This window comes from Herpailurus yagouaroundi, unplaced genomic scaffold (genome assembly GCF_014898765.1).
Source record: "Herpailurus yagouaroundi ecotype Mexico unplaced genomic scaffold, PumYag 184, whole genome shotgun sequence".
Classification (NCBI taxonomy): Eukaryota; Metazoa; Chordata; class Mammalia; order Carnivora; family Felidae; genus Herpailurus; species Herpailurus yagouaroundi.
Window position 1 is genome coordinate 25976239 of NW_024412415.1, and position 13946 is coordinate 25990184.

The following is a 13946-nucleotide window of genomic DNA, read 5'->3' on the forward strand; positions in this document are numbered from 1 at the left end:
CCGGCCCGCGCCCAGGCCCCCAGCCTTCTCTTTGCCTCTCCGAACACCTGTGGTCGCCCGGGTGCTCTCTGCACGCAGCGCCCCGCGGAACGCGCGTCTGACCACTCTCTGTCCCCACCCCGTGGGGCAAGGGGCACGCAACCCCACGCCACTCTGCTTCCTCGCCCGAGCCCGCGGGGCGTTAAATGCTCCAGCTGGCCGGAGAAAAAGCGGGGTTTGGCCTGAAGGGGGGAGGCTGTAGTCACCCTCATTTCCCAGAGCGCCCCAGCTCTGTTCAGAAGGTAGGTCCCCCAGACGGGGCCGTGGAGAACGCTGTCACCCGGACCTTTCCGGGGAGTGGAGTAAGTGCCTCCTAAGTCTTTCCGGAGAGGCTCGGCCAGAGCGGGGGGGGAGGGGGGGGAACCCCGCCCACCAAGAGGTTGGTAATCTCCCATCACACCAACACCAAAGGTCCTTGTTTACGCCTCCCCCATTCCCCAGGAACAATGTTACCTGGAAGGAGAGCAGAAAACTCTTACGTGAATCACCTAAATGATAATCCAATCGCCAGCCAATTTGAGCCACTGAATTCCCAGGCTCTTCCATATCCAGCATTCTCTCCAGAGAACCCATTTATACAGGTGGAAAAGGCTCTAGTGGTCACATCCTAAAAATGAGACATTGTGGCACTCTGGGCAGGAAAACAAAAATACCTCTAAAGGTCAACTCTGTGAATTTTAACTTGCAACTAAGAGTGAATTCCCTCTGAACTTTGAAGCTTAATCCTTTTTACTGGCCATATGGAAACTTAACTCTTGACAGTATTGTCAGATGGATCTTCTTAGGATGAATTTCAGATGCTTCGTACCCAGAGTTCGCATTATTTAAACATTTGCCAACTGTGTCCATAACATTGAGCATAATAGGAAGAACAATTGAAAAGCCCAGTCTGCATACCTGCTACTGTTCCTTCACACAACTTCAATTCTGCTTTCTTTCCCGATGGTCTGTATTTCCATTTACAACTTAAAAGATCAGACAGTTTTCAGTGGATGCCTTCATGGTGATTAAATAAGGAGAGTCCTAGCTAGCATTCTTTTCCCATATAACTGAGTTGTCCTTTCCCCTGAGTTGGGCTATAACTTAAAACACATGCAGACAATCAGCCCTCTAGAAAACTTAGGATTCATGTACTCCCCACCCTCCCCACCCTCCTTTTCCAGGCAAAATTTACACAGTCCTGATTTAGAAGGTCAGTAAAATTCATCACACCTTAAATCAAACCATAGCTTTATACAAGTTTGATTTCAGCTAACGCCATCCTAGCAGTTTTTCCTTTAGATTTCTTTTTTTTCAAATAAAACCACAAAAATCAGAAATTATGAAAGTGTGAAGCCAAGACCTACCCATGTTAATTCAGCTTTCCAGCCATAGCGAAGTGGACCAGAATTTCAAATGAATCAACCATATCCACTGTGATGTTTACAGTTATGAAATTAAATCACACCACATTCCCATGATGCAAGTGCATCTCCTAGTGAGGCAACGCCCCTCGGTTACATTGACGCCATCCTTCATATTTGGTTCTTGATTTCCCTTGGCCTAACAACTCTAACAGGGAAGAGTAAAGCCAAGCTATCCAGTAGGTAGGTCCCCAGCACAATTTTCTTTCCTTAGTACTGTTGAAGGATGGAAAGTCATCAGGGAAAGTCATCATGGGTATGCTCTTCATACTCATTGCAAATGAATACAGAAATACAACTTGGAAAATTTGCAGGGTTCCTTTAAAAAACCGTATCCTGCTCTAGAAAACAATGCTTTGAAAATAACCAAATCCATTAGCTCTAGCCTGCCTGTCAGACATCTGACTCCAAGGTAAATAGTCTTACATTACTAGTAATCGGTATTTATTTCCAGACCATTTCAAATGAAATCGGTAATCGGGAATGACATGTAACCTGACGTGTGCTCCTGCAATTACAAGTAGTAGAATCACTCATTCTATAGATATTTCCCCAATAGAAATATAATCTCATAATACTTATTTGAAATATTTACACATATATTCAACAAAGACATTTCCAGGATAATGTAATACTGACCTTAGCCTTTGGAAATGTATTTCATTCTCATCCTACAACTAATGAGCAACAGAATTTCAGATATTAAGTCTTAACCTTCCTGTGTGGCTAGATGCTATTTGTAATAAATGCCTCTATTAAATGTCATCAGCTGTTAACCCAGGGTATAATATTGTTCTTTATATTAACACAAAGCTCTCATGAAACTTTGAAAGTAAAAATGAGAGGCTATTAAAAAACACACACACACACAAAACTCTTGAAATATAATTTTTCTATGGAACTCTAAATCCTCAACCAAATAAATCAGTCAGGAATGAAAGGATCCATGTTCCCCTTCAATACTACCAAATTTGAGCCATAAACGATGCACATTTCAGTTCAAGTTTTACCATCTATATATTAACATGTAGAAATAGGTATTTGGATTATAGTAAACAGATGCTTAGAATACTATGGGGGAAACAGTGTGAAGCAATATAGTCTTTCCATTTAAAGTTTTATTTTTTTTTTATGTTTAAAAATTTTTTACCGAGTGTTCAGAAAAGAAAATAGAAAAGGAATATTGCTTACATGAAGATAATTAAACAGGATGGGAGTTCTTCACCATGAACAGAATTAAGTTATACATTACTTTTTGATTCAGATGTTCCTGTTGGCTAATCTTGGAAAAGGAAGGCACACCACATATTTATCATGTAATTCAACTCAGAGTCCTCTAGAGCTGGTCACCGCCCCATATTGTGTCCCTATATATTGGTTTTCACATTTGATCTGTCACTTAGCAAGAAAGTGGAGAGACACCTCTGATGCCAGCTTGTTCCCGAATGCCTAAGAGGAAAGCCTGCTCTATTTCTTCAGGGTATCTAGAGAGGAGTGTGATCGGTAAGTTGGTGCCAATCTTCCCGCTTTCAGAGATTAAATAAAGAAATGATACTTTATGAGGGTACATTTGGTTTCCCATCAAATGGGGTTTGGTAGACCAACCTGAACCGCACCACAGAGCTGCTACTGCAGAGGGTGGCAAACCAATGGATCAACAGATTTATCATGACTGGGCAAGTAGCTCCTAGTACCAAGATGATTTCAAAGTTTGCTGCTGCATGTGAGAGAGCGTTTTGGCTCTGTGTCTCACCCAGGCCTGATTCTCCCTCTGTGGTGTGTGGCAGCTTGCTAATTCAATTAATTTCTTTCTAGCTGAACAAGAAAGGGATCAGTGAAAGGTTAATGTGGTCCTAGGCAGCTTGATTCAACTGAATTCTTAGCCACCACTAGACTGTGATCTGCAGGACTTGGGCCATTCTGACCGACATAGAGCCATAGGTCTCCTGCAGACCAAATGGATTCCGACCCAGAGAATTCTATATAAAGACTACTTGGAAAGCTACAGAGGAGGCACAGACTTACCTATAACGTATCACAAATGTGCTGAATTTTGAGTCTGGAAAGTCAGTGTCTCATAAAGGAACGTTTACAAATGGAATGATATTGGTGAGGCCTGGAAACCAAGGGTATCAGAGAGGCCCTCCCACCTATTTATGAGTGTAAGGGGAGGGGATGAACAGATTAATATAGATTGCTTGCCATTCATGACTTTAAAACAATGTAGTTACATCTGTAACAAATATAGTTGTAGATGTAAACATACATGCATGTATATATCTATATCTATATAGTCCATGAAATATGGTGCAATAAACTGGATTTTGGTGGCGAGAGATATCATCAGTTTTACACACTCACACACACATACACATGTCACATTATCAAGCACATTTACTGAATGTGTATTATGTGCCTGGCGTCCTGGAGACTCAGACAAGAAGAAGCTCACTCCTCATTTGACTTTGGCTCGGAAAACTGTAGAGAAGTCCACTCCCCAAGTCATCTGAGCAACCCTAAAGAAAGGCAGTGTCTGGTTGCCCATTGAAAAGCTGTTTGCACAGCACTTTGAACCTCACAGTTGACAGACAGCTGCGAATCATTAGTGTGGCTATTAGCGTAATGGGATGTTGGAGGTGAAAGATTTGGCTGGATTGAGACAACGGTGAAGGGATTCTGAGATTTCTGGAACCCCATATCTCATACATCTATTGGGAAATTCAAGAACTGGCAGGTGTTTTGTAACCATCACAATGAGGGAAAGGGTGAAGTTCACAGGCACACAGACATGAGTAACCTCCCCAGAAAAGGCAGGTAGCAGGTGGCTCACTATACACACACACTCACACCTGCCAAGGGAGCAAGGAAGGAGGTGCGCATCAGAGGCCAGAGAGACCTTCTTGCCTTGTGTTCCCAGGGGGTGTTCTCACCCCACTCCTGCAGCTGGAAGGGGAACAGGCCATGAAATGATATTTTAGTTAAAGGAATATGAAAAAGAGAAGCAAACTCAAAACCTGGAGCCTGGGTTCAAGTTTCACACTCAACTAGCTGTCAATGCCGCCTTGGGCACGTCATGTCACCTGCCAGGACCTCAGGCCTCTCACCTGTAGAATGAAGGAATGGGAACGGACCTTGAAGGGCTCCTACAACTCAAACATTCCAGAGCGACTTTCAGGATCACGTCCTATCCACTTCTCAGGAACACCATCCCTTTCTCCCTGCTGCACCACATCAACTTCCCTCTCCAAGGAGGCTTCTTTGTGTCACTGAACTCCATGGTATGGTAGAATGAACTCCAGCATTAGACAAACCTGGGCCCCAAACCAACCTTTATCCCACTCACTAGCTGAGTGATTTGAGCAAACTTTTGTTTCCTCATATGTGAAATAAGGCTGGCAGGGCCACTGGGAGGATTAAACAATTTGAAGAAAGGATAGAGTGACTACCACGTAGCAGGGCTTACGAGTGGGAATACCCTCACCACCACCACCACCAGTCCCTACATTGTTGTACACACAGAGCCTGTGCATGGCATAAATTATTGACCTTAATAAAGATGTGTTAAAATGGCCATTAGAGTGCACTTTTGCTAAGCTCTTTACAACTCTGAAAACGTGTGTGTGTGTGTGTGTGTGTGTGTGTGTGTGTGTGTGTGTGTGTGTGTATGTGTAGGTGTATAGAACAAGCATTTATTAAGTGCCTGCTATATATTAAGAATACAAAGATGAATACAAATTAAATTACTCCTTGGTCTCAGGAGCCTTATGGTCTCGCTTTCTTATGTCTTAGCCATCAGAGTGGAAGCTCCCATCTGATGGACAATGTAAACCTCTGTGCATTACAATTTAAAGAATGTGTGTCAGGACATGGAGAGGGAAGCAAAAAGAGTAAAATGTCAGGTCTTCCCTCAAGGAGCTTGCCATCTAGCAGATAAACGCATGCAGTACTTAGAATGTAGGACAGAATAAGGTGCTATGTAAACCACGAGTAAGAGGGGCTACTTTGTGCAGGATTAATCTTAAGTTTTATGACAGGGCACCTGTGTGGTTCAGTCAGTTAAGCATCCGACTCTTGCTTTCAGCTCAGGTCATGATCTCATGGCTTGAGGGTTTGAGCCCCTCATCAGGATCAGTGCCAATAGCACGAAGCCTGCCTGAGATGTTCTCTCGCTTCCTCTCTCTCTCTCTCTGCCTCTCCCCTGCCCACTCTCTCCCTCTCTCAAAATAAATAAACTTAAAAAAATGTTTTAAGTTAAATTTTATGAGAAGGACTTCATGGAGGACGTGCCACTTGAACTCTACCTTGAAAGGCAAACAGAATCTAATGAATAGAGAAAGGAATAAAGGACATCTTAACAGGAGGGCAGGACACAGATGAAAGTACAGAGACAGAAAACGCATTTCTTAAGAAACTGGTAGTGAAGGCTCATAGCAACGTAAAGTACATATGGACAAGAAGCAGGCAGAGGAAAAGCTCAAAATGTAGGTTGTTACTATTTCTTCTGCTTTTCCTCACAGTGCCTAGCAGAGACCTTTGCAAACTATATACATTCAGAGGATGAGTTTTGAAAAAAATAATTGAGGGCAGAAGAAGAGAATTGTGCTTTAGAAAATAAATCTCTTTGCAGCTCACCCATTTCATAGGCTTATTGTAAGGATTAAGAGTTGGTTTGATAGTCATAAAGTTAAATTACACTTAATAAAACGCATAGAGCAAAAGAGTTCCACATCACAGCACACAGAGGGAGAATAAAACTGCAAATGGGTGTTATTTCATCAGAGTGAAAAGCTATGCGGGGCATTTTGGGATGAACAAGATAAATTGAATGTTATTTGATTCTGTATCTCATCCATTTAAGTTCTGAAAATTATCTGCGACAGTTCTATTAATATAGAGGCTTTGTATATGGGCCATATTTTATTTTTTAAGAAGTCTCTTAAAAATATATTTTCAAATAATGGAGAAAAGATAAGCAGTTACAGATGGTTCTCTCTATTTTTGTCATGCATGATCAAGGGCGGCAGAGTAGGTGGGCTTCATTGGGAAATCCGAGTCTCGCAGCTAGGAGCGTTCCAGGAGCAAATGCTGGCATTATTTTGCTTTCGCAGAGAAAATATGTTTCTGTTCAGTCAAGCAGAGTAATCAATTATTCTGCATTATGAAATACTCATTTTATAACTATTGACATTTCAGACAGTTGTGCCACATGTCAATAGTGGTTCTGATGATCACATTTAAGCTGCAGCTTATAGGATGGGATTCGTTTGGCTGACGGCATTTGATTAGAAGTCTGCTCTGCTCTCAGAAGTACAGCTATTATTTTTGTCCAGTCCTGCACTGAGGAAGTATGCTTCGAGTACTGAAACAATAATAGGTTGGGTATGTTCTTCTGTTTTAATGAAAAAAAAAATTAAATTCTTCTAACTATGTGAGATTCACGTTAAAAAAAATTAGCACTCTTCTTTTTCATTTTGTAAGATGGAGGGAGGAAGATGAAGTTAGGCGTTCTATTCAGAAGACTCCAACATTCACATTAGATTTTGAGTATCCGGTTAAACCTTATATCCCCAAAGATAACTCTCCAAAATCAAAAGGGCTTTCCAATAATTATACAACACTGTTGCTATTGCTTCTTTTACCTCTCCCATTGGTGAGCAATTCCTTGGGACTTACTCTGTGGCAGGCACTTATGTTATGCTCTTTTTAACATTTAATTCAGCCTGAGCTCTCTTTTTACCGACAAAGAAACTGGGGCACAGAGACATTAAGTAACTTGCCAGGAAGAGAAGGCTAAAACATGGTGGGACCGTAAGAACACCCTTTGTAAACTGATTCTGAGGTCTGTACTCTTAACCATCATGCTACAGACTCTCAAAATTAAAAAAAATTTTTGCCTTAAATCGAGCATTACTCAGTATTTTGAAAATGGCAAGTTGACTTTTTCAGGAATCAAGAATTACTACTCTAATAAATTTTAGGCATGTGTGCAAGAAATTCTTTTATCACTAGCTTCTATAATTGAGTAGACTAGCATGTGTCATTATGAATTATTGCACAATTTAGTAAATTATTTAATTACTTACTAATGAAGAAGCATATTGTACACAGTTGTAATTATCCTGTTTGAAAACGATGTTGCCATTTGTACATTTAAGAAACACTTGCTACAAAGTTAACTCTTAAGGGGAATTCTTTCTTATTTTAGGATGAATAAACAACTGTAAATATTGGTAATGGAATGTTCAATAGGGCCGCAAGGAAACTAAAAGCTACAAAGGCCAAGACTGAACTCCTAAAAAGACTTCAAACAGAAGAACAAATCTGTTAAAAACGTAAAAAAAAATTTGTAGTTCACGCTGTTCTACAGAAAAAGCACAAGATAGGGATATTTACGGGTTTTGCTTTTCCAAAGAATATAATTGATGCTCTTTTCATAGTTTTTGCAACATATCGCCTAGTATAGCATTTCCTTCACCTATTTGATCACCTAACAAATGGCTTTGATAGTGTAAAATATTTAGCACAATCACTTAATTTTCAACTCACTTTGAATAAATTGTTGTCCATATTTATGGACTATAGTCATGCACGACTTTGTTATTTATACAGAGACATAGTCCATGTACGGCCTTTAGACGTTTTGACAACACGTCTTAATTAAAATATAGATAAAAATAATTTTGAAAATGTCATAATACAAGTAAGAAAGAGTGACTTGTTTGTGTGAATGATGGAACACATTATTGAGACACTACTGATATGTATTACTGAATTTACTGTAAAGGCCTAAGTATAATAATAGCCACAGAAACCCCAACTTGCCCACTATTCCAAAGGCAAGGTACATATCTTATGGTGAAAGTCACTTTCATAAACTAAAATGTAATGGTGACTTGATTTACATCTTTGCTCCTTGAAATATAACAGAGGGAATGTGGCAAAGCCGTTATGAACAAGCAAGAATAAAAAGGAATACTAGAACTGGAAGACACTCAAGGTCAGGTGGTAGGTCTCCCTGCTTCCAAGGATGTGAGCAGTTAAACCGTCCATGTGTGACAGTTGCCAATCATTAAGTAATCACATAGAAGCAAGATAAGTGATATTATCATATTTTTTCTATTGTCTTGTTTTCTCCTCTTTAATCCTAAAGTCAAAATGCCATCTAACTGGGTAATTCAATCAAACGCAAGTTCTGTTCTATTATGAATAATGTATATATTAGAACTATAGTATAGATTGCAGATTTCAGCATTTGTCACAAAATCAGTAAGAGGCTGTTTCCTGTAACCAGTAAGGGCCAGGTTAAATTCAAGCATTACAAAACAAGAGAAAAGAAAACAGGTTTTGTATGTTCATAGCCTCCACTGCTCAATTTATAGAATAACATGAATTACATGGTATTTATTTTACACTAGTTTTATCAACTAGAAGTAGAGTGAAGCCCATGGAGTACCCTGTTGTAATGGCATTTTCTTTCCTTTTTTCCCCATATGTAAATATAATTAACAGATAGTACTATATTAGTTTCGGGTGTACAACATTCTGATTCAAAAATTCTCTGCATTACTCAGTGCTCACCATGATAAGCGTCATCACCATCTGCCACTCAACAACATTATTACCATCATATTGACTACCTTCCCTATGCTGCACAAAATGATATTTTCTGATGTTGTTCGTGGCAAACTAGAACTGTATTTTGATTCATCACATAAATCTCAGTTTTTGCATCTCTTAGTAAAGTATAATTTACATATAGTGAAACTCACCCTTTTTAGTGTATAATTCTTTGAGTTTTGACAAAGGTATGTAATTGAATTACCACCAACCATATCAATATATGGGACAGTTCCGTCTCCTTTCTTCCTAAATTCTCCGGTGCCCCTCTGTAGCCAGAGTATTCCCCTTCCCCAAACCCTGCAACCACATAGCTGTTTTCTATCCCTATATTTTTGCCTATAAATAATATCACTTAAATGGAATAATATGTGGTTTTTTGACTCTGGTTTCTTCTGCATGGCATGATGCATTTCAGATACATCCCATGTTGTTGAGCATATCAATAATTTGTTACTTTATTTTTTTTTAATTTTTTAAATTATTTTTTTATGTTGAGAGAGACAGAGAAAAAGCAAAAAGAGAAGGGGCAAAGAGAAAGAGAGAGAGAGAAAGAGAAAGAGAAAGAGAGAGAGAGAGAGAGAGAGAGAGAGAGAGAGAGAGAGAGAGTCGCAAGCAGGCTCTATGCAGTCAGTACACAGAGCCCAACATGGGGCTTGAACCCACAAAACCACCAGATCATGACCTGAGCCATAGTCGAACACTTAACTGCCTGAGCTACCCAGGCACCCTTGCCAATAATTTGTTACTTTCTATTGTTCAGTAATATTTCATCCCACAGTTTATTCATTCCCTAACTGAAGGGCACTTAGGTTATTTCCATTTTTTACCATTCACAAATAAATTTGCTAACCTTCATGTACAGGTTTTTGTGCAAACATAAGTTTTTATTTTACATGGGTAGCTATCTAGAAATAGAACCACTAGAGGGTATGGAATATAGAAGTTTAACTATAAGAAATGCCCAATGGTTTTCCAGAGTAGCTGTGCCAGCTTGCATTCCTATTAGCAATGTCTGAGAGTTCTAGTTGCCTCAAACCCTCACCAGCACTTGGTGGTGTTAGATATTTATCTATTATCAGTTCTTGTCATTCAATGCACTGAGGTTCTATAAAGTCACTAGGACCACTGAAGTAGCAAATACTGAATCACTGTCCCTAGGGGAAATATAAAGTTAGGTTTCTTGAGCCTGTGCTCATAACATTTTTGCCAACTCATCAATATATAACCTTGTTTTCTTTGTGTTTGTAAAGACACCTTATTTGATAAATACTGTTGCTTCACCAACATTGAATAATGCTTATACATCAGTGAATAAAGCTTATCCAACATGTTTTCTTTGTAAGGCACATCACAGCATTCTTGTAGTTGAGGACACTAGCTGACACTTCAGCAGTATGCTTGATGGCCATTGTAAATAGTAAGATCACTAACAAAAAGCACAAAATTAGCAAAATATAGCACTAAATAAACCGTCAAAAGGACACATATTTACAGGATGAGAGCTGAAACAAGAAGGCAGAACACTGCCTCATCAGACCTCAGCTGGGATGTGTATTAGGACGTTCAACCCTTGAGCAAGTCTGAAAATGGTGCCCAGTATTGATTTGGGGGGTAAACACATTTTAGTGAGCAGACGAATTTGCAAATAAAGAATCTGCCAATAATGAGAATCAACTCTAACTATGTATCTATCTATCCACCTACATATGTATGTATCTCTATATCTATTTATCTATCATTTTTGCCATCCTACAGTCTCAGTTTAAATGTCACTGCCTTCAGGAAGTCTGAGACAAACTGCTAGCCTACATCAGATGAGCTTTGAGTTCCCACTGGCATCCTGTTCCTCCCTTTCCATAAACCTGATTCTTCATAACATTTTTTTTTTTTTTTTTTTTTTTTGGTAAAAAAACCTCTGGACTCTAAGAGGCAGGAAACACATCTGTCTTAGTCACCTTTGTATCTCTGGTAACACTAAGACTTTGTATCTCTGGTAACACGAAGACTTAGCACAGTGCCTGGCATATAGTAGATGATGGATAAAGAGTTGTTGAATAAATTAATACTTCTTTTGAAAGCAGTATGTGTGGTGGAAAGAACACTGGGATTGGAGTTGGAAAACTTGGTTTCTCATCTCAGTTCTTTAAAAAAATTTTTTTTTCAACGTTTATTTATTTTCGGGACAGAGAGAGACAGAGCATGAACAGGGAGGGGCAGAGAGAGAGGGAGACACAGAATCGGAAACAGGCTCCAGGCTCTGAGCCATCAGCCCACAGCCTGACACGGGGCTCGAACTCCCGGACCGTGAGATCGCGACCTGGCTGAAGTCAGACGCTTAACCGACTGCGCCACCCAGGCGCCCCTCATCTCAGTTCTTATATCTAGTGGCTATGTGACTGGTAACAAGTTACTTATATTCCTTGAGCCTCAGTTTCCTTACCTGTAAAATTAGAAAAATAATACCTATCTTTCAGGATTTTTAAAGACCTTAAAAGTGAGACAGTAAACGTGAAAACCACTAATATCTGGTATACTGGTGATATCCAATAATCAATGAATTGGAGTGGTTTATGAGACACATTAGATGTTTATAGCTAGGTAGGTGAGCTACACAAAATATACTGATTACAGTATGAGCAATGAATGTATTTAGCCATCTGGATAGTATTAACTCTTTACACATTTAGTGGTATGTAGTCAGGGAACTTAAATAGTTTGGAGAATTTTTCACTTTAGAAAATAGATGTTTTCTCACTCTGTCAATCAACCCCACTCTTCAAGATCAAAGGTTATGTACATCATCTACACTATGAATATGTATTCACAAGAATTGATGGTTTATCCATTCTATTTCAAAAATATCTTCTGGATGTTTGAAAGTGATTCTTCAATAACATAATTAGAGTTTGTATTCTCTGAAAACAACATTTTTTCTCTTTCAAACACTCCTGTTAAACAGACAATTAAATGCAATTAATAAGCATATGATTCTGCCTGGAATTGTTTTTTTTTTTTTTAATTTTTTAAATGTGTATTTACTTTTGAGAGAGAGAGAGAAGGAGAGAGCAAGTGAGTGGGGTAGGTACAGAGAGAGGGGACACAGTATTCAAAGCAGGCTCTGGGCTCTGAGCTGTCAGCACAGAGCCCGACACAGGGCTCGAACTCAGACCGCAAGATCATGGCCTGAGCTGAAGTCGGACGCTTAACTGACTGAGCCACCCAGGCACCCCTGAAATGTTTTCTTAAAAAGATCTACCATGTCCCTTAAGATTTTGAGGCTATAAACATCCATTATTTTTTTTCTTCTTCTTTTTTTTAAAGATTTTAAGTAATCTCTACACCCAGCGTGGGGCTCAAACTCACAACCCCAAGATCAAGAGTCGCATGCTCCACTGGATAAGCCAGCCAGGCACCCCCAAAATCAATAATTTCTATAAAAGTATCACAATCCTCTTGTGTGCAACTAAGGATAATGATATAACATAAATGGCAAAACGCAGTGGAAAAGAAGCTGCATAAATAATGCAGTGGTTACATCACTCAAAACGTGTACATATTATTGCCTTACAAAATTATGATGATCAGATAGGATTAAATGACACTGAATAAGATTATTGGTCTTCAGTAGATGCAAAACACGATGATTCACTGGCAAAGGAAGCTAATGGTAGGGAGGGAGAGATGTTACATTTGTGCGTTTGATTACACAGCAGAACAGATAGGTAAAACCTCAGAATCAAGAATCATTATTTTATATGCAATATTGTTTCTTAACTTAGACGTATGTTAATTTTTCTTGAGATGACATTTTTTTTTAAACACCTGAATTCTTATAAGGAACCTACCATCAGGTCTAAATTAAACCTAGGATTTAAAACATCATTTGCCGACAGGCATCCTGCGAGTGTTTTCCACAGAGGCACATCACATCCGATTATTTCCAGGCTATTTTAAATGGTCCTGGACAGGGCTACTGAATGACTGACTTGTCAGGGAACAGGAAAACATTATGACACCGCTTCTCCAGGTTTCTTCCCACAACATGAAATATTTGGGGTCATTCTAATAGAATCAAAGCTAGTTTAAGAGCAAGTGAAGCTTCACTTTAAAGCTTTCAGTTTTAACTGGGGGAATGCTTCTAACATATGGCAGCTGGGCTCTGACTGACTGCAACCTTCAAATTCTGGCCAAAATGTCTGTTTCCTGAGATTGTGTCTGATAAGCCTGTGCATTCCTGGTGGGGCTCAGCAGGCATTCGATAAATGCTATTGTTGGAATGAATGAATGAATGAAAGGGATTCCAATTATGAGTTACAAATTCCTCCATCAACAAAATAATCCCATAGGAAAGCTCGATGTTCTTGTAATTCATATCTGTGAAGGATTAGATCTTCAGCTCCTTTACAATTTTTTTTTAATCATTTATGCTCCACTTTGTCTTTCTTGATTTTTTTTTAAACCAAAGTGTGAAAAGCACATAAGCATTTTCCAGAACATGACAGACAAGTATAGTTCTTAGAAAGTTTCATCTGTATGTAGCTTGTGCATGATAATTATGTTTAAATCTCAGTTAATCATCAGATATTTTCTGGGAACAGACTGTGGGTGAGGCCTTGTGTGAGCTATTTGAAAACGGAAGTTAAAAAGTTTTACCCTTGCTTACATGCAAAAAAAATCATCATTAAGACTAGTAGAACGTATGCCAGTATATCCACAAGGCAAATAGTTATCTAAGCTATACGAAATTAGAACTATTAAAGAAGTATAAATAACTGCTATACCACTTTTCATAATTAGAGATCTGTCATTCGAAAGCACTATGGAATGGAACATGGAAGAAAGCAAAACAGAAGGAAAGATCTGCAAAGATACCACGAAAATTTT

At 39.1% G+C, this 13946-nt stretch overlaps 1 protein-coding gene across 2 annotated transcripts in view; it reads right to left on the reverse strand.

Annotated features, from left to right (window-relative positions):
• Positions 1–13946, reverse strand: part of RORA (RAR related orphan receptor A) — a 725852-nt gene that overhangs the window by 105668 nt on the left and 606238 nt on the right. Inside the window, exon 1 of one of the 2 annotated variants that reach the window (XM_040493368.1) lies at positions 1386–1404. The exons of the other annotated variant lie outside the window; for it this stretch is intronic. Within the exon in view, the coding sequence (XP_040349302.1) occupies positions 1386–1389 (4 nt within the window). The 5' untranslated portion in view covers positions 1390–1404. Of the gene's footprint in view, positions 1–1385; positions 1405–13946 lie in introns of those variants that run through there. 2 annotated transcript variants of the gene reach the window in all.